The sequence below is a fragment of the Taudactylus pleione genome, unplaced genomic scaffold (genome assembly GCF_031769625.1).
Source record: "Taudactylus pleione unplaced genomic scaffold, aTauple2 ptg000066l, whole genome shotgun sequence".
Lineage (NCBI taxonomy): Eukaryota > Metazoa > Chordata > Amphibia > Anura > Myobatrachidae > Taudactylus > Taudactylus pleione.
Genome location: NW_028284468.1, coordinates 35,881,910 through 35,903,847, shown reverse-complemented (window position 1 = coordinate 35,903,847; position 21,938 = coordinate 35,881,910). Strand labels below are relative to the sequence as shown.

The window sequence follows — 21,938 nt, the reverse complement described above, 5'->3', positions numbered from 1 at the left end:
TTGGCATTATTTTGCCATTTTCAGCATATTAGAACTTGTCTACGCCTGTGTTTCTTGTACTAGCTACAAAGTGTCCAAACCTTGTTTCCTGTTGTGGGCATTCCATGGGCGTAAGGGAGTGAGGGTTCTAGGCTATTCGAACAGGACTCTACAAAGTGATTTCGAATTATGGAAATTTTTGATGAATTTATATGTTGCATATTCATGAAATTTGTTTCATTTCACAAAATAGTGACTTCAGGTTGTGGAGCTTTGCAATGTTTAGCGGAGTGGCTACTAATTTACTATTGGGTTACAAATACAATAGAGCTCAAGCCAATTTCCAAAATAATAATTGCAGAGTACAGTTAGACAGGGAAACAAGTATCAGTAAAAAGGTAGCATTAGATAAATTATATAGGTGACTATGAACATTTACATCCAATGATTGGCAATGCTTAGTACACTCCTAAATATAAATGTGAAGATACATTCAATCTCCAATTGATTTAGAAAGAGGTTATAAATTGTGAGACAAAATCAGGAACAATCTCTGTCCTATTGCACTGTTCAGTTCTGAAGCATAAATAAAAGCTGTCTCCTTAAACCTAAAATATAGATCGCTTGTTATTGTATATTAAAATGTGTGAGCGCAATAAGTTATATGTTACATCGGAACCCCCGATCGCCCTGTACGGACTTTACTAAATGTGCAGCAATAAGAACTTTATAAACATGCTCATGCACTAACTTTTCTATTTCTTCACAGGCATAAACAGAAGGAATCTGTTGCACAGGAAAATATAAACAAATTACATAAGTGAGATACCCCAAATAGTAATGATTCTTGATTCGTAGTGCATTGGGGGTGCTACCACAGATCCAAAAAGATGTGCAGATTGGAAAAGAAGAGGGAAAGGGTTCTGTATATGGTGCACAAATGTTAAAATATAACCTTTATTCTATTTTATTAAAAATTTTTGTTCAAATGATATAAAAGCAAAGAGTAGTATCTGGTTAAAGTATAGTAAGAGATGTGTATAGAATATGGAAAAAGTGTTTAAAATAAAGGAATATATGTTCTTTTATATAGTCAAGTGTCTATTCAAAAATCTATCAATAAAGGTTTAAAACAATTCCCTAATATTGGTGTCTGATCTAGTTACTGATTTACTTTCTTGTATATTGGTGTGATCTTACAAATATATGGCTACTATTCCCATGTCACAATATAACAGAATAACTCTAGTTAGGAATACTGCCCATATTCAGAGTAGCTATATATCTCTCATATTAGTGTATCATATTGTAACGTTCATTCATTGCATATATCAGATACAATTGTAACTACTTGAAAGAGATACAATTATCCTTGGCACAAATATCAGATTGCAGCTATTGCATTTAACATTTCCCACTACGTAAGTATCCTGTATCCATTTGCTCAATTAATTTTAGATAGCTGCATATTAGGTATTTAATACCCAAAATTGCGAATTGACACAGGATTGTAGTGTACACAGTCTAGGATTACACTTAGTGTAATTTCATAGGAAACCAATGCTGCAGTACTAGTGTGCTAGTTGCCAATTCAATTTTGTGGGGATAATATTTTAGTCCATGATCATCACCACATAATCCATGTAGTGTAGAGCCTGTGTCTTTCACTTTGTTTAAATAAGTAGAGAAAGCTGTGATATGTCTCCTAATGAATACATATAATTAGAAATATTGATGTGTGTTTAGTTCATATTAATAATTGTAACAATATTACATTAATAAATTGGTGTTACTGCGTATGTGTAACATCACCGTTACCAATATCAGACAGACACTTATTGGTTCACTCTGCCTTATCCTATATAGTGATTCCACTACACACATGCTAAATATCGTGCTGCTGGATCTTCCATCACTCCTACTGTGTCCCTATTCCTGTATTACATGCGGATAAGGGCACGTTTCCCATTGTAGATCATATTGGGTTTAGTCAGCGGTATACGGAGGAGCAGAGGTGATCCTAGCTACACTTTATTGTATCTTAATATACACCAGATTCATTGAATTAGTTCAGACATGACAGGCACACGGCTATTACTTCTATAGCAGAGTGCCTAATAGCCGTGTGCCTGTCATGTCTGAACTAATTCAATGAATCTGGTGTATATTAAGATACAATAAAGTGTAGCTAGGATCACCTCTGCTCCTCCGTATACCGCTGACTATTGTTACAATCATTAATATGAACTAAACACACATCTATATTTGTAATTATATGTATTCATTAGGAGACATATCACAGCTTTCTCTACATCATTTAAACAAAGTGAAAGACACAGGCTCTACACTACATGGATTATGTGGTGATGATCATGGACTAAAATATTATCCCCACAAATTGAATTGGTAACTAGCACACTAGTACTGCAGCATTGGTTTCCTATGAAAGTACACTGTGCAATCCTAGACTGTGTACACTACAATCCTGTGTCAAATCACAATTTTGTGTATTAAATACCTAATATGCAGCTATCTAAAATACATTGAGCAAGTAGATACAGGATACTTACGTAGTGGGAAATGTTAAATGCAATAGCTGCAATCTGATATTTCTGCCAAGGATAATTGTATCTCTTTCAAGTAGTTACAATTGTATCTGATATATGCAATGAATGAACGTTACAATATGATACACTAATATGAGAGATATATAGCTACTCTGAATATGGGCAGTATTCCTAACTAGAGTTATTCTGTTATATTGTGACATGGGAATAGTAGCCATATATTTGTAAGATCACACCAATATACAAGAAAGTAAATCAGTAACTAGACCAGACACCAATATTAAGGAATTGTTTTAACCCTTTATTGATAGATTTTCGAACAGACACTCAACTATATAAAAGAACATATATTCCTTTATTTTAATAACTTTTTCCATATTCTATACACATCTCTTACTATACTTTTAACCAAATACTTTGCTTTGCTTTTGTTTCATTTGAATAAAACTTCTTAAAATATAACCTTTGTTCTATTTTATTAACAATTGTGCACCATATACAGATCCCTTTCCCTCTTCTTTTCATATTTCTTCACAGGTATTGCGTTCACACACACAATAACAAACGCTCTATATTTTAGGTTTAATTTATGTATTTTTAAATGGAGCTGCTTATGCTATAACCGACAGTAGCGCGGTGTTATTAGGAAATCTATAACAAGCTGTCTCCTGCCACTCTCAAGTACTGATATTTACAGGGGTATTCAATATGGCTGCGATAACATCGTTTTTTGCGTTTAATATAGCACTTTTTAACTTTTTTGCGTTAATATCACTGGTTTTAGTTTTACACCGTATTCAATTTCAAAGACTTATCGCAGTTTTGAAAAGTCTTTGATAAAAACGGGATAAGTTTTCACCATTGAATAGGTGTCAAAAAAAAGTGCAGAATTGGGGTTTAGGGGTGCAGGCTTAAAAAAAATAGCCTGCACCCCTGAGATTGACATTTAAAAAAGAACTGTGTCAAAAAAAGTTTTAAAAAAAATAGGGACACCCCAAAAAATGAATTTAAAAATTGGGGTGCAAAAAAAAAAAATGGGGAAAAAATTGTTAAACAATAGGGAAATAGGTTCAGGGCTTTTCTGCAAGTATGCGGCAGGTGTTTTCTCGAATAGAATTATAGCGGCAGGTGCACAAATGCAGAATTTTTAAAAACTGACTTTAGGGACTTAAAAATATGCTAGTACCTATTTTCATGTACCCCAAATTTGATGGAACCACTTAAAAAAACGAAAAAAATGACCTAAGTGCTCTTCTGCATCACTTCTTCACTGTTGGGAAAAAAACACCTGCTGCGGCTATTTAAATCCCCGACTTTCAATTAAAGGCTAAAACGGGGGTACCCATAGTGTTCCCCCATGTTTTTACAACTTTAGGGGGGTCTTACAATTATTTTAAGGAAAAATTCGTAACTTTACGCAAATCCACCTTCGGAGTTTCCCGTTTTCGTTAATTTTATTTTGAATACGGGGATAAGCGGGAGTACGCACCATACCTTTACGCAGAAAAAAACTCCGATATGAAACGTTAACTTCGCCAGGGAAGTTAACCTTTCATATTGAATACCCCTGTTAGTGTAAATACAAGCTCTCTCCTGCCACTCTCAAGTACTGATATATATATATAGTGCTTCGGTGCTAGACTGCAAGCATTGATGCTTTCCACTATTAAAGATGAGGCTGCTAAAATGTCTTTTGTATATACAACCATTGATGAAAAGCTTGACTGCAATTCATAGAGAAACCAGTCAAAGTTTGCATCAAAGGTAAAGTAAAGATATAAAGTTATTCAGATCCTTAGTCAAATCTAGGTGCCTGTGATATCTTTTAATGAGCCAGAATAAATATGAATCAATTGAATCACTCCAACAGGCTACTAGGATGTTGGGATTTATCCTGGCCCGCTTATGACAGGCAGAAGGCAAGTTTCCGAGTACTACTCTAGATTTTGAGCAGCTTTGTGAGATTAGAGGAGGCACTGAGCAATATGAGCAATACACTGAAAGCAGAATACCGTTCAGGACTTGGGCCGTCATTCAGAGAAGCGCTCGCTCTTAATGAGGGAGGCCGCTTTACTTTTCTAGTACGGCCTCCTGGTCGCTAGCTAAGCTGTGGGTTACCACCCACAGCTTTAGCGGCTGTCCAGGTTCATGGTCGCGATGGCCAAGACCATCGCGACCATCGTGGCTTGCGACGAGACCCTAAGGTTGGGTCTCTGCAACCGTTATCCCCAGGGAGCTTTCTGCTCTGATCGAGCAGGAAGCTCCCTACTGACATCACTGCTGATGTCAGTGTGGCCGCCCACAAAACGGCAGGCGTTTCTTAAGGAACACCTCCGTTTGTGAAACCACCCCCCGCCACGCCTACAAAACGGGGCAAGCTGCCGATCAACATCGACAGCCGCCCCTTTTGTAGAGAGCTCCAGAGCGAGAGAATTTCTCTCTCGCTCCGGGGCTTGCGCACGCGCAGTGCAGCCGCTGCGCGTGCGCAGGGACTAAACATCGTCCTGGTTGTGAGCGCTCTGCGCTTGCAACCTGGTCTGAATGAGGTCCTTGGTTCCAATACCATGAGCTTTACATGGATTCAGTTTGGCTAATCTTATGGATTTAACCAACTCTTCATATTTACAAAATGGAACATCTTTGATATCACAGGTATCACATACAAGCAGGACATTATATAGCATCACAGGTTTATCTTAAAAACTTTAATTCTAATCACATTTGAATCAGTAGGTTTAGCAATATCTGGCATCTAAAACAACTTTCTACTTCAGGGTCCATAGGGTATCCACAGGATACCTTGGGGTATAGGTGATGACGTCAGGCATCGGGCACCATAGAGTTAAGTTTTCAGTCCTCCCAGGATACCCCGCCCCCGAGCCAAGGCATCTCAGTTTAGTTTGGTGCCCGGCCGGAGTCGGATGCACCTGTTAGAGTGGGGGCTAAGAAGAGCCCCTGAAGTTTTCTTCAAGCAGCTGTGGCTGCACATCTGGAAGTACAGCATGGACAGTCAGTACTGACGTCCATGCCGTCTTCCCTCCACCCCCGCCGGTACCAGAACACCGGTACCGATCCGGGGATGCTGGTGAGCATCTGGGGTCACAGCTAGCGGTGACCCCAGATGTTTGGGACCATGGCCGGATTCAAGGGGGACAGCAAGGTAAGCCGAGGGGTCCCGCGGTGGGTCCCCGCTGAACACATGGTCCAGAGTCCCCAGGCAGGGGGCTCCCTGGGAACTGGCTGCAGCGTGGAGCCAGGTATCTAACCTGCGCTTCCACTACCCCCTGGGACAGTGGACCGCAGCAGAGCGGTAGCGCTGCGGCGTCCCGGGGGTTAAATGCATGCCAGGGGAGCGTGCCTTCCCTGTCTCACAGCCGGCGCCTCCCCCGCTTCACAGTCCCCTCTGCAACGCTGACTGGCTCTGTAGCAGCGCTCCTCCCCCAGGCCAGCCTCCTCTATGCTCCTCGGCGGCCATCTTACAACTGCATGGTGAACGCTGCTGGAAGCCTGGAATCAGAGGCATCGTGGTCTGGGTCCCCCCGCATACCTCTCCACCGATTTGGGTCAGGTCTGTGTATGCAGCGCTGTGTCCTACCAGACTCTGTGCCTGGGTAGTTGAGAATCAGCGCTGATAGTGCAGGAATTGATTTTTCTTTGCATTGTATGTGACTGTGCTAGCGCTGCTGCCTGTACTTTACTTCTTAACTGTCAGCCTTATTACTGTCCCTGTCTTTCTGCTAAAGCCCTTGTGGTGCGGTGCTGCAGGGTGGTCTCTCACTATACGGACAAGTATTGTTGAGAGGGGTCACATATTTGCCATCATGTCTGAGAGTGACTTCCCTCTACAGCTTCGGTGTACTACGTGCAAGGCACCTATAGCGGAGGGGGAGGGTAGCGCGGAAGGGCTATGCCGACCGTGTTATTTATTGGCGTGGCCTATTACGGTCACAGCACCGGTACAGGAGCCGCCCTGGGCTTGTTTCGCCAAGGCGCTTACAACCCTCGTGGGCCAGTTAGCTCCGCAGCCTCCGTTCACTCAGATGGGATTGTCCCAGCAGTCAGTGATGTCGTCACCCATGCAGGGTTTCCCGAGACAATTAATGGTACCCCACGGTCTCCCTATTTCCCCTCCTCAGGTCTCTCATGAGCCTGTGTGGGTTAATTCGTTAACAAGCTCTGTACAGCAGTTGTCAGACGTGTTGCAGGGGGAGTCTGTGATGCGGCCCCACAAGCGGCCGGTGGCGTCTCAGTCCGCTCCTTATGAGGATGACGACGGGACGTCCGATGGTGGGGAGTTTCTGGATCTTTCTGACCAGGAACCTCCCCGTCCTAAAGAGTCGGACGCTAAGTCTAAGGTGTATATACCTGGCCTTATTCGTGCAGTCCGCACTGCTTTAGTTATTGAGGATGAGGAACCTCCGGTATCAAAGTCCAAATACGCCTTTTTCAAGGATGTTAAAGGAGATACCACAGTGTTTCTTCTTTCGGGACAATTAGTTGACCACCTAGAGGAAGCGTGGAAACAGCCAGGCAAACGATATCTGCCTCAAAGGCGTTTAGCAGTGGCGTGTCCGTTTGCGGACAATTATTTTGCCAAGTGGGAATCCCCTCCACAGGTGGATTCTCATGTGACACGCCTTGTCCGTAGTGCCACATTGCCCATGCCATCCATGTCCTCCCTTAAGGATTCTACGGACCGCAAAGTAGAGATCTGCCTGAAGTCCGTCTATTCCCTTGCAGGGGGGGCAGCACGGCCAACTATGGCCATTTGCTGGGTTGCCAGAGCTATGGAGCGCTGGGCTGATACGTTGGAGGCGTCCTTCGATCCCGACTGTTCGGCTGAGCAGACAGAGTTGATCAGCAATCTCCGGGATTCGGCCACTTATATCAACGAAGCGGCCTTAGATATTAGTGCCCTGGCGTCTCTAATTTCTTCGGCAGCGGTGGCTGCTCGTCGCACCTTGTGGTTGCGATCCTGGAAGGCGGACCCTGATTCCAAAAAGGGTTTGGAGGCATTGCCTTTTAATGGAGAGGTTCTCTTCGGTCCGGACCTGGACAAGATAATAGCCACGCTGGCGGCAGCTAAATCAGCATGTCTCCCGTCGGCTGCTGTTCCTCCTGGTTCAGGTACATCGTCCTTTTGGTCTTATAGGGCCCAGGGTAGGCCTAAAGCACAGTTTTTTCCCCGTCAGGCTGGCCCCAAGAAATCGGCCAGGCCCCGGAAGCAGGCCTGGAGTACCAGACGTCCGGCCCCTAAGCCAGATGACAAGCCTGCGGCCTGACGGTCCGGGCCTCCCTTTGCGGGATCCCAAAGTGGGAGGCCGCGTGCTGCAGTTCGCCCAGTGTTGGTCGGTCACCACGACAGACACTTGGGTCCTCGAGGTGGTCTCACACGGGTATGCCCTCTCCTTCCGGCACAGACCTCCGGCTCGATTCTTCACCACGGGTCTACCATCAGACCGGAACAAAGCCACAGAGCTGCAGAAGGTCTTGCACACTATGCTCCAGGCTGGAGTTATAGTGCCTGTTCCATTCTCCCAGAGGGGCCAGGGTTTCTATTCCAATCTCTTTTTGGTGCAGAAACCCAATGGGTCGTTTCGTCCGATTCTCAACCTCAAAGCTCTCAACAAGTCTTTGCGGGTGCCGAAGTTTCGGATGGAGACTCTGCGGTCCATCATTCTGGCGCTGGAACCTGGGGACTACATGGTGTCATTAGACATACAGGACGCTTACCTGCATGTCCCTATTCTTTTGCGCCATCAGCAGTTTCTCAGGTTTGCAATCCGCAGTGACCACTTTCAGTTCCGGGCGCTACCTTTTGGCCTGGCGACAGCACCACGTGTTTTCACCAAGGTGATGGCGGTCATGGCGGCTTCCCTGTGGCTGCAGGGAGTCCGCATGTTGCCGTACTTGGATGACCTTCTCTTAGTGGCAGGATCTCCGGAGCTCCTTCTGCGCCACTTGGACCTGACCATTGCGCTACTGCAACGGCACGGCTGGTTGATAAACTGGCAGAAGTCCACCCTGATCACGTCTCAGCGGATTCTGCACCTCGGAGCCTTATTGGACTCGGGACAGCAAAGGATCTTTGTGACGGGGGAAAAGATCTCTTCCTTACAGTCGAGGGTGCGCAGTTGTCTGCAGAGCCGCCGGGTGTCTCTACACTCGGCGATGAGGTTACTGGGCTCCATGGTGTCGGTACTCGACATGGTGGAATATGCCCAGTTTCACTCCAGACCTCTGCAGCACCTGATCCTGTCCAAGTGGAATGGACTGCCTCAGTCTCTAAAATCGCAGACGATAGTGCTCACTCCGGAGGTTCGCCTGTCCCTTGCCTGGTGGTTGCAGACGACCCATCTCAACAAGGGTCGTCCGTTCTGGGTGGCGAATTGGGTCCTGTTGACAACGGACGCCAGTCTTCGGGGCTGGGGAGCAGTTTCGGGTCCACACTTGTTCCAGGGCAGGTGGACTCCGGCAGAAGCAGAGCTTCCAATAAACATCTTGGAACTCCGAGCGGTTTTCAATGCTCTCCAGAAGGCACATCGGGTTCTCCAAGGTCACCCGGTGCAGGTCCAGTCGGACAACGCTACCACCGTGGCCTACATAAACCGGCAAGGAGGAACCCAAAGTCGGGCGACTCTTGTAGAGGTGTCTCGGATCCTGGTATGGGCGGAGCGCAATCTTCCGGCCATATCAGCTGTCTTCATTCCGGGAGTGCTAAACTCCGGACGTTTTTCAACTGCTGGTGGACAGGTGGGGTCTTCCAGAGATCGACCTCATGGCGTCCTGGCACAACAACAAGTTGCCGGTGTACGGGTCTCGCACAAGAGACGAAGAGGCGTCTCTGGTGGATGCTCTGTCCGTCCGGTGGACGTTCCGGTTTGCTTAACTCTTTCCTCCGGTTTCCCTTCTTCCACGGGTAATCCAGAAATTCAAACAGGAAGGAGGGACGCTCCTGTTGATATCTCCCGCATGGCCCCGACGGCACTGGTTCTCAGACCTTCAGGGTCTGTCCGTGGACAGTACTCTGCGGTTACCGCTCCGACCGGACCTTCTGTCACAGGGTCCTTGTCTTCACCCGGACTTGACTCGGCTGTCTTTGACGGCGTGGCTGTTGAGACGGCCATGTTAAGGTCCAGGGGGTTTTCAAGCTCTGTAGTACGTACCATGCTAAGAGCTCGGAAACCGTCTTCCGCGAGAATATACCATCGCGTGTGGCATATGTTCTTCCAGTGGTGTCGACCGAGAGGTTATGCTCCGCGGGAGTTTCGTCTGTCTCGGGTACTCGCCTTCCTACAAGCGGGACTAGACCATGGGCTTCGCCTTGCTTCTTTGAAGGTGCAGGTTTCGGCCCTGTCTGTCTGGTTTCACCGTAGGATTGCTACATTTCCTGATGTGCGCACCTTTATGCAGGGCGTCCTGCGTATTCAGCCGCCTTTTGTTCCACCTGTTGCGCCTTGGGACTTGACTGTGGTCCTGAGGGCTCTCCAAGGACCGCCGTTTGAACCACTGGGCTCAGTGGATCTTAAATGGCTAACAGCTAAGACTGTTTTCCTTCTGGCCATAGCTTCGGCCAGACGTGTTTCTGATTTAGGGGCTCTCTCTTGTAGACCCCCTTTCTTGATTTTTCATGGGAACAGGGCAGTGCTACGCACTCGTCCTGAATTTCTTCCCAAAGTTGTTTCCCAGTTTCATGTTAATGAGGAAATAGTTGTTCCGGCTTTTAACTCACCTGGTCTTTCAGTGGGTGAGGCCACTTTGGATGTTGTGCGGGCCTTAAGGACTTATGTTGACCGCACTTCTTCGTTTAGGAAGTCGGACGCCTTGTTTGTCCTCTATGGCTTCCATAAAAAGGGTTGGCCTGCTTCAAAGCAAACTTTGGCAGCCTGGATCCGTATGGCAATTTCTGAAGCTTATCTTCATGAAGGCCTTCCGGTTCCTCCTTCTGTGAAGGCTCATTCCACTAGGTCTGTGGGTCCTTCGTGGGCAGCTCGACGTGGTGCCTCTGCAGTCCAGATCTGCAAGGCTGCTACGTGGTCCTATGTCCATACCTTCGTGAGGTATTACAGGTTTGACACCTTCGCCTCTCAGGATGCTTCCTTTGGGCGGCGGATTCTCCTTTCAGCACAGGAGCGTCCCCACACTTAAAGGATACTGCTTTGGGACATCCCCAAGGTATCCTGTGGATACCCTATGGACCCTGAAGTAGAAAATATGAGATATGGTAAGAACTTACCTTTGTTATCTCTATTTTATCGAAGTCCATAGGGTTCCACAGGACTCCCGCCCTGTCGCACCTATGCTGCAGATGAGCTTTACTCTGGTCACCGGTTTTTCCGTCTCCCTCTGGTGAGAATGTGATTCTTGTGTGTGTGTCCAGATCTTTTTTCTCTCTCTTCCTTCTCCTCCTCCGGCCTATGGCTTGGTAACTAACTGAGATGCCTTGGCTCGGGGGCGGGGTATAGGAGGGGGACCCTAGTGCATCCTGGGAGGACTGAAAACTTAACTTTATGGTGCCTGATACCTGACGTCATCACCTATACCCCAAGGTATCCTGTGGAACCCTATGGACTTTGTAGAAATAGAGATAACAAAGGTAAGTTCTTACCATATCTCATATTTTATCTTTATACGGTTGTCAAAAGCCATTGCCAAGTCAACCAATAGAAGTTAACAGTCCTAAATTAAATAACTATACTAACTGGAGTACCCAGCTTTGCCTGGGTTTAAATCTTTAAGTTTTTAAGTTTTATTATGTGATGTCATCCAAATCCATTCAGTGGAAGGCCCAGAACAGGCTCCCTGGGTCAAGGTTCTCCCCGGCGCACTCCTCCATGAGATCCGATCGTGACACCAACCACTCCATTAGGCATCCCAGACCAATTGCCACCCCTATGTGAAGTTTTCATCCAAATCCATCCAGTGGAATTCCCAGAACAGGCTCCCTGGGTCAAAGTTCTGCCCAGCGTACACCAACGGGAGGTACGACCAGGACCTCGACCCCCTAGTATGTCTTCTAGGATCCAGTGTTACCACTCTGTGAAGTTTTTGTCCAAATTATGTGATGTCGTCCAAATCCATCCAGTGGAAGATCCAAAATAGGCTTCCTGGGTCAAAGTTCTGCCCAGCATACACCCTAACCACCCTAAAACCTGGCCATGATCCAACTGGACCACTTTGCTTTGTTTTCATCCCAATCAGTGTAGGGATGTCTCAATGCATAACGGAACAAACAAACAGACCAATACATTTTTTATATAAGATATCTCAAAGAATCAACAAAGCAGTAATTTCTATGTGTACATAACACAGTGACAGCTAAAGGATAATTATAATTTACTTATCAGTTTTCTTATGGTAGATTTTATGCTTGAACATACAGTTTGTACATCATGTATGAGGTTTTTGGCATAAATTTGGCCAAAGTTTGAACTTACCCACCAACGTCAAGGTAACCTCACCGGGTAAGTCCCTAACACTATGGGGGTTCATGTCTGGGGCATGGGGCACCCCCAAACCAAACGCGGGGGTGCCTCAGACATGAACGCCCATAGTGTTAGGGACTTACCCAATGAGGTTACCTTGACGTTGGTGGGTAAAGTCATAACTTATCCAAATTTATGCCAAAAAACTCTTATATGATGTATAATTATTAATGTTTGTATGGTGCATCTGGCCTCTCTTTTTTTCTATGTTGTAGTACTAAGTCTCAGCTAGGTAGCACATCCCATTAGAAAGAGCTAGGGTGTGCAGTGCAGGCCCCCTTTCCCTAAAATATTACATACAGTTTGTAACCTTTCCACTACGTTGCCTATTGTATTCTGCTTTTTATGAAAGATTACTGATTTTATATATTTGTCTCAAGCTGCTGACCATTCACAGTAATCACGGATATCCAAAATTTAACATTAAGTTTGTGTGTGGACAATGCTGGAGAAATGGCCAAGTAATTGAAGCCGACAAAAACAGAAAATATTGTAGCGCAAAGGCAAGACATACGTAAGTAAATAAGAGAGCAGTAAGCCTGCAGCAAACCAGAAAACTATACTAATGGTGTATAATAACAGGGCTTGTGCAGTGCTTGGCTTGGTTCTCATTCCCTACTAACACTGCATGTATTTATCTTAGGTGGACCAAAGATCGCCAGACTGTGCTTGTGATGTCCAATGAGCGTAAAAAGTGGATATCTATCCGACCATGTCCCACAAAGAAACCAGTACCAGTTCAGTTTGAGGTGATTTATTGTACATGCATATCTATATAGAAAGAGAGATTGGAGGCATCCAGTGGTGAAATAGATAATTAAATTAAATGCAGCTTAAGCACTATCAGATTAAGAACTTGATAATAGCCTATCAAATTGCTAAATGTAGAGGTAATGTTTCAATAGCAGTAGGTTGGTACTAAGGGCCTGATTCATTATGGATTGCAGCTGCGAAAATATGCTAATGATTGCAATCGCAAAGTTATTATAGAGACACCGAAAGCCAACATCCGTAATACTTCGCAGTCCTGTATTCACATCAGTAACATCGGCCCCTCACGCACAATTACAACAGGTCTGATCTTACTCAGAAATTGCTAATCTCATTGTACGCAGTGAGTACACAAGCTGTGTATGCCGTCTCGCAGTGGATAATTTATGCACGCCCCTGTAACAGCTTTTCTCTGACCATTCCCCCGACACCACCTCTAACCGATGACGTCCCGTTTGTCTGTTTGCGATGGCTTTGTATCTGCCTAGGTAAATGCAGAGTGATCGCAATGCTAACTTGCGCATGCACAACAATCAGCTGTCTGAGTACGCTATCGCAATAGCGATCCATGCTGAATCAGGCCCTAAGTTTTTACAGATTCTCAGTACCGAATGGAAAGGCTTCTCTCAAAAACTTATATAAAGAAATCTATGGTACACAAGGAAGCTACTAATAGGCCATAATGCAGTATTTTTTTTAGCCAAGCTTTATTAAGCAGTAAATTAAAAAAGTTTTTATGTTATTATGGTTTATTTCCTCTTCTGGTAGTTATATCTGTAAATAAATCTTCGCATCTAATGAGCCACTAGGGTTATTTGGATAACTCGTAATTATTTAGATAAGTTTATTATTATTATTTAGATAATAAGTCAGATAAGCAAGATGACCTTTAGCCATTGGTTCTTGCAGAAGTAAGTTGCAGCACTTCTCTCCTTACACACCTCATCATGTGACTGCACCAAAGGCATATACTGCTACTATAGGGGGAATTCAATCAGCTGCGGCAACCCCATTCGCTAAGCCCCAGAGAATGCGTTTTTCCCTCACAGGCTCAGGAGCTGTGAGGAAAAATCCACATTTAAAATGCAGACTCCTGCAGTTAGTGCACTGGGAAACCAACAGATTCCAGCACTATCATTTGAATTTCTGGGTTAGTGTGTGTTACCCAGGGTTTATTGCGTGGGGAAAATGCTGAATGATTCACTAGCTCTGCACTTGAATCCTGGATCTTTTCCCCATGTGGTAAATCCACCCTAATTAAATTACCCCCTAGGAATGAAGGTTTAAATAATGGTTTCTTAATAATTTGTAATAAATGATTGAAACCAATATAATGTGTGTTTTGTGCCACTTTTTTGTTTTTGTTTAACTTTTAAAAATCCCACAAAAAAAATAATAAAGCCCCTGTAACTTTGTTTGTGAAGGCGTAGACAAAATGGTGGACATGACCTGTCCATCTCACCTAGGACCAGGGAAGACTATTTGAAAATGTTATATCACGTTCCTAATCTGGTAACTACTTTGGCTGCATTTCATTAATTACCCGTTTCACCATTTGGCCTCCACAATCTCTCTTTCCATGGACACTCTATATAAATCCAGCTAGTAAAGGGTTTCTGGACTGTTGCCACCCTCTCCATTTTCTGAGTTACTAAATAATCTGGCCTGTTTTTTACTTAATTATCCTTTATGGTATTGCACAAAGTGTGTTCCATTGATGCTTTTGTGGCTGCTTAAGTAATACCATTTCCTCATGGCTCTGCTTTGGGCAAATATATAAATTATATCCTCATAGGGGGCAATTTAATTGTTTGTTTTTTTTCACCTCGCAAATTAATGGGCCCCCGATGTAGCTATTCAATTGTTTTTGGTTGTCCATTTATTATCGCGTTTGTCGCACCCAATTAGACCGGGCAGAAATGTGTACTCTGCTATTCACACACAAACAGAGCAGCGATGTAATTGCTCTGGCGGGTGCCCGCAGCTGCAGGTTCTAATTATTAAATCACCCCCCATAGTGTGTATTAATCCCTAATATCCAACTTTATTTACATATGTTAAGGTCTGTTTGAAGAGGGAATGTTGGTCTTTGAGTGTAGCATTAGTTAACTGTCCTATGACTCTCCTTATTATGAGCCTTGTGTCTGCAAGTACTGCTCATGTTCTTTCTGGGAGAACATTGTACATCAGTGATAACTCTTCAGCAGTCAAAAGTAAAACAACTGTGTAGGTAAACTTTAAAATAATGTACCGACAGTTAGTACTATGGGCTTGATTCAATTGAACGCAAATAGCGCTGGGAAGGAGCTCTCTGAGCTATTAATTTTAGCGCGCTGTTAGGTCAGAGAATGCCTTAAAACATGGTGTTTAGCTGTGAGAACGGGCATTCTCCGACAAAACTACCTGGCACGATGCTGTGTCCAGGGCCTTAAGGGCAGAAAACAGCATCGCGCCTGTACTCTTGTCAGATTTCTGCTTGACACCTGGAGGGGTGCAAGAAGAAATTCTTAACAGCGCGCAGAATTAAACCGCTCCGGTAGCTCCTTCCCGGCGCTATTTAGTTTGCATTCAATTGAATCAAACCCTATATCTGTTATATCTTCCACAGTTGTGTCATCATATCGTAAGTGGCAAAAAGTGCCAGTATATTGGAAATTGTGCCTTTGCTCACAGCCAAGAAGAGAAAGAGATTTGGACCTGTATGAGAGATCTAGGCAGTAAGTACAAATATGTACAAATGATTTCATGTTTTATTCCTCATTCCATCATTTACCCCACAGTCTCCAAGAATAGCACTTTACTGATTATGACCGTTATATTTCATAAACTTAAACTACATTTTATAATACAACTAAGAGGGCTACAAACTTTGTAGCAATTTGTTGTGGAAATGCTTACTTTGATTTGTATCCATATAACTGATCTTTTCTGTCTAATGCTGTTGGCATGGTGGGTATGTAGTGGGCAGTGCAGGCTTAGCAGCTATTCTTATAATGTGAGTAGATTCCTCATGTTTCACTTTGGTGAAAATGATGAAAATGGATTTAGAGATGTTGGTGGTTTTTTTTACAAACTATTTTTGAAGGCATTGGAAGTTGTATACATTTGTATATAAAGTATGCTCTAGTTTCAGAGTACACACATCGAGACTGATTCAGAGTTTGAAGTAAATGACTAAAAAAATATAGTGTATGCAAAATAGTGCTGTACCGCACATGCAGAGCTGTACACAACAGGGCGACGTCATCAGCAATTCTCTTAGAAAGGAGGTTGGAGGGTCATATAATGCAAAGATCCATCTTTTTTCTAAAGCATACAGAGGAATCGCTCGGGATTCCAGTTGTTAGAACCCCGACGCTGGCATCCCGGAAGAGTTAACATACCGACACTTGTTAGTCGGTATGCTAACCCTTCCCCGGTCCCTGACCTCCCCCCTCTGGTGCCTGACCCTAACAACCCCCCCCCTTCCTCCCCTCCCTGGTTCTTAACCCTCCCCCGTTGGTGCACCTATTGCCTAACCCTTCCCCTCACCGTCCCCCCTAGTGCCTAACCCTAGCCCCGCACCCTAAACCCCCCAACACCCCGATACTTACCTTCGGTATCCCGGCAGTCAGGATGACGGCGCCGGTGATAAGAGCATCTGCATGCAGACCGCCGGGATGCTGAACGCATACACATGAGTATGCTGGAGAAATTTTCTCTTAGTTTTCCCTTTATTATAATAACACTGTCTTAATCACTTTATTTAAAAATTACTACATGTAGCAATAATTCTTATATGTATGGTCAGTGATCCTATTAATACCGATACAGGCGTCTGATATTATTCATCACAAAAAAAGGGAAAGTTATTAGTAATGTGCAGCAGGGTTGGAGGGGAGGGGTTAGGAGAGTTCACACTTAGGGCCACGTTACTACAGCAGCCCCAGCTGCCATATATGGCAGACAGAAAGTGAAATAGCTCCATCTGCTGGACAGTATAAAAGTACACCTAACAATCAGGAGGCAAGTTACACATAAATGTGCAGTGTGTGGTATATCATATTATATAATTTATGTGGAGCTTCAATAATATGAGGTACCTGTGTGTACATGTGATATGGGTGTTCTATCGACTCATTCAAATGGAAGTCGTTGTCTCTATCTCATGCACTGCATATGAGCATCTACATCAGGCATGTCAAACTCAGAATACCAACCGGGCCGAATATTCAAGGTCTAATGGAGGGTACAGACGGTCAGATTTTCTGAAATAAATAAACGATAACGATTGTAAAAATCGTTACATCGTTTATATCGTTGACATGTTTGGCATGCATCGATGAATAATGCGCGTACCCGCATGTCAGATAACGATATCAGAAATCGACTGTGTTTGCAGTCAGATTTGGCCGATATCATTCATTTAAATACTGTCAGAAATCGTTCATCGTTATCGATGATCAAGCAAATCTGACAGTGTGTATGCACCATAAGAGTGTGTGGGCCGAAAGAAAAAAAAAGTCTGATATGCAATTTTGAAAGGTTTATTATTAATCAAAACAAATGCAGTGCCCCTTATGCAATGCCCCCTGTATTAGAGCCCATTATACAATGGCCCCTGTATTAGAGCTTCTTATGCAATGCCCCCTGTATTAGAGCCCATTATGCAGTGGCCCCTGTATTAGAGCACCTTATGCAATGCCACTGTAGTTGTGCACATTATGCAATGTCCCCTGTATTAGAGCCCCTTATGCAATGCCACTGTAGTTGTGCCCATTATGCAGTGCCCACAGTAGTGTCTCGTATGCAGTGCCCTAGTATTGTCCCTTATGCAGTGCCCCATAATGCCCTTGGTAGTGCCCATTATGCAGTGCCCCAGTAATGCCTTTAGCAGTGCCCCTTATGCAGTGCCCACAGTAGTGTCCATTATGCAGTGCCCTAGTAGCCCCTTATGCAGTGCCCCATAATGCCCTTAGTAGTGCCCATTATGCAGTGCCCCAGTAATGCCCCTAGTAGTGCCCCTTATGCAGTGCCCACAGTAGTGTCCATTATGCAGTGCCCTAGTATTGCCTCCTATGCAGTGCCCCCAGTAGTGCCCATTATGCAGTGCCCCTTATGTTGTGCCCCCAGTAGTGCCCCTCATGCTGTGCCGCCTCCCAGTGTAGAACAGGCCCCACTGCAGTACTTATCTCTCTCTAACGTACCTCTCTTCACGCTGGCCTCTGGGCACCGCGCCCGCGTAGACGCTGCCGCTTACTGGATCTAACTAGATCCAGCAGACGCAGGCTCCTTTCATCGCTGGAAATGCTCTCATCACTGGGAATGCTGGCCTCTGAAGTGATCAAAGGCTGCTTTAGTCTCTGATAGCTTCAGAGACCAGCGTTCCCAGTTTTAAATACAGTAAAGTAGTAAACACTGCCCGATCAGAGCTGAACTCCGATCACGGCAGGGGTTTGGGTCGCATGATATTTGTATTTGGGCCTACACAGTCGGGCCGCTTAGAATGTTTAGTTTTTTCCGCGGGCCGCATGTTTGACATGCCTGATGTACATTATATTAAAACATATACATTTTATTAGTTCATTTAAGAGATCTACTTTCATATTATTTACTGAGCAGCAAAATTTATAACATTCAGCAAATTAATATAAGGATAGAAAAGAAGATCTCTAACTTGGCTTTCGATAATTATGGAGCACCCACATTAAAAAGAGGGGAGAGTTCACTATTTTCAGTAGTGGGGTCCTTAGTACTTATTTTCTGGTTTTCACCAGACAGTGTTACCATGTACTACAGAAAACATACGTTTCTTAAAATGTTCTAACTGCATGCCCCCTATCACGCCCATAATTGGCCCTGCCACCATGATAGTGCCAGCATTTTAGTACAGTAGTCCCATTTTTTAAATGATGCAAACCCCATGTGACTATTGTGCAGAGAATAATACAATGCGCTATGGAAAACACATTTACGTTTATGGGTGGGAGTGCACCATATGCCCCAAACCTGCCCATAATTGTACCTGTAAACATGGAGACACCCTCTTAGCTGCTATTTTCTAGGAGTAACCAGCCAATATCACCCAATGCTACAGAATATTTTTGTTTTACACAGATGGAAGTGAGGGGGCACTATTACTGGCCTGCACACATGTGGGGGCAATCTTGTTTGGAAAGGGTAGTCTCCTTTTATTAGGCAATAACTTCAGCAGCACACGCACACAAATTCCACAGGTCGTCTTCTCTACAGCGTCAAATAAAAATGTTCTCCCCTCATTTAAAGGTTTCCTAGTTTAAAAAATACGTTAGGCCTTGGTCAGTGGTTAAACCGAGACAGCATTGCCACTCATACTGCTTTTTGCTATTTTGATTGAGGAGGAGGGCACAGACACAAGTTGCTTGATCAGTTTGGACTACTCTCGCTATATATATATGTATATATTCATATATATATATATATGTGTGTGTATGTGTGTGTGTGTGTATATATATATATATATATATATATATATATATATATATATAGTCCAATGTGGCTCGGCACTCACTAATCCTCCATATAATAATGTGACCTCGGTGCTCGCATGAGGCAATGGCATACAAAAGTACAAAGTGTTAAGTCACCAGATGTGACAAAACACACAGCGTCACTCCAGCATTTATCAGAAGCAGATTTAATGTGGATTCAACGTTTCAAGGCCCCCTGGCCCCGTCGTCAGGAATACAATACACAAACAGACAAAGACATACACTTACCTATATACCCCACCGAGTGCACAGAAAGAATGAAGCAGCCTCTGACCCGCGATCACGTGACCAGAGGGCGCGAGTCGCCTACCATGTGACGTGACTCGTCTCACCTCCGGAGGTTGCCCAGACAACCTAACACGCTACCGCAGTCATTGGCTGAAAAGAAAATAAACAATAAAGGAAAACACATAGTGAAAAAAACTGTGACTAAGAATATTGTCCACAGTGAAAGATATCAAAAACTGTACATATAAAAAATATACAATACAATTATCGATCATAATAAATATAAAAAACCATGTTACCAAAAGGCTACCAATACTTAAGTGCATGCAGCATGAATGATCATAAATGAATTAAAGAAAGGAGTTCCAAGCAATACGCTCATTAAGCCCATAAGGCTGTACTGTGTTCAGTCTCAGGATCCATTTCGCTTCAAGCACAGCAAGCGCTGCCACTCTATCACCACCCCTAGGAAGCTCCGGTATGTGATCTATAATTCTATAACGTAAAGTAGACAGCTGGTGTCCCAATCGTTTATCCCAAAAGGATACAGATAGGAATACCCTATTGGTCAAAGGAAGTCATCATCCTCCATCACTTAAAAAAGGCCTTCCGTTTTCCCAGATGATTAGAATAGCACGCATTACCAGCAATAGGAATGAATTTCCGGATCGCCTAGATGAAGTTATACATAAATTTCGCTCGAGGGGGTACCCGTTGAAACAACTAATTGCCATTAAACAACCAGTGTTGGCTCTTAATATATATATGTATATAAATACACACACATACCCACCCGTGTATTTTTTTTTTTTTCTGTGGAAACCTGCATTTAACCATTTTATTTATGTTGGCTCTATTAATAAAAAAAAGAAAACTTTTTGGAATTGTTTGCTAAATTTTATTTAATGTGTTAGAATAAGCATTCAGACTGATGGTAGAGACTTTCAGTATTTTCTTTAAAACACCCTTCCAAAAAAAGTGTCATTTGTGAGTACTAAGTAAAAAAAATAATAATAAATCAGTGATTTTGGAATGCGTAAGGTGCAAATGTTGTGAAAAATCCTTGGCACTGAAGGGGTTAACTTTGCCCAACACTTCTACACCCACATTCCCCAGCATAGTAAGTGCAGTGGTAGCAGTGCTGCTGTGATGAGTGCAGCACAGTGATACTGATAACCTATCTCTTGTATATGCCTGTGCTGATGAAATGTTTTGCCTTACAGTACTGTGGTAGCTCTTGTTAAATACAATATTATTTATGACCGCTCTGTAAGATGGCAACCACCATAAGAGACTGCAATTAAGCATGAATTTAATATTTTAGCTATCTTAGTACTCATGGACAGCTATGACATTGTGTTTGGGACAATTACTGTTAAATTAAATGTAATGTTCATTGTAATATCCATTGCTTTCTGGTTAGTTCAGGATATGGAAAAATTGCATGAAAAATTGATGAACAAGAAGAAGATTGAGAAAGGAAATGTTTCATGGCAAGCGAACAAGCAGATTCACATGCCTACTGACTATGCAGAAACTACAGTAAGTTTGTGTTTGACAGGACGCCTAAGTAACTAGTTATAGGGTTCTTTGTCCTACAGGAAAGGAAGACGTACAATTTTATTCCTCAATATTTTAGATGTAGGAAGGCAGACAAGACGGGCAGACATCCATTAGGTCAGTAATGATATTTTCCCATACAGGATACACTGCTGAAGTCTGATGATGGCAGAAAAACTTTCACCAGAAACGTTATTTCATTTCTATCTTTTGATAATTAATGAGCTGTTCCATCTAGTCACATGGGATAAGTATTGCCAATTCAATGGCCCTTCAGAGCCAATGAGGATGGAGTAAAGACTAGATCATTTCTATGCATAATTTGTTATAGAAGATGCGCAATAGTTTTATATAACATAAAATAGCTGTCATTTCATATATCTTTTGCCTTAAACTTAGGATTTGCAAGAAAGAGAACTGGACTATATATGTTCTCCGTTTTAAACCATCGGTTGCTTTGTTGCATAGGTTGACTTTCATTGCTGGCTTTGTGGAAAAAACTGCAATAGTGAGCGCCAGTGGAAGAGTCATATCTCGTCAGAAAAACACAAGGAGAAAGTATTCCACTCAGAGGATGATCGGAACATCTGGCAACACCGTTTCCCCACCGGCTACTTTACCTTATGTAAAAGGTGAGCATGGACCTCCTACACATTTTATTTGCCAGGAATAGAGGGAAACCTCACAATGGTAACTTTTCCAAAGGAGTCCAATGTTTTTTGCGTTTATAGCTCATTTATTGATGCCACGTTCAGCAGAAAGGTTGACACGTCAATTAAGATTAGTCCAAATATCGTATTATCTTTGGTAATATCATGGTTACTGACGGCCTGGAAACA

At 43.6% G+C, this 21,938-nt stretch overlaps 1 protein-coding gene across 6 annotated transcripts in view; it reads left to right on the top strand.

Moving 5' to 3' along the window:
* ZC3H7A (zinc finger CCCH-type containing 7A) overlaps positions 1 to 21,938 on the top strand; it is a 130,456-nt gene that overhangs the window by 101,643 nt on the left and 6,875 nt on the right. For 4 of the 6 annotated variants that reach the window (XM_088466778.1, XM_088466776.1, XM_088466777.1 and 1 more), the window contains exons 18-22: positions 12,412 to 12,545; positions 12,675 to 12,780; positions 15,411 to 15,519; positions 20,963 to 21,081; positions 21,568 to 21,731. In XM_088466778.1, the coding sequence (XP_088322904.1) occupies positions 12,412 to 12,545; positions 12,675 to 12,780; positions 15,411 to 15,519; positions 20,963 to 21,081; positions 21,568 to 21,731 (632 nt within the window). Of the gene's footprint in view, positions 1 to 12,411; positions 12,546 to 12,674; positions 12,781 to 15,410; positions 15,520 to 20,962; positions 21,082 to 21,567; positions 21,732 to 21,938 lie in introns of those variants that run through there. The other 2 variants (XM_088466780.1, XM_088466781.1) reach the window with 2 other exon arrangements.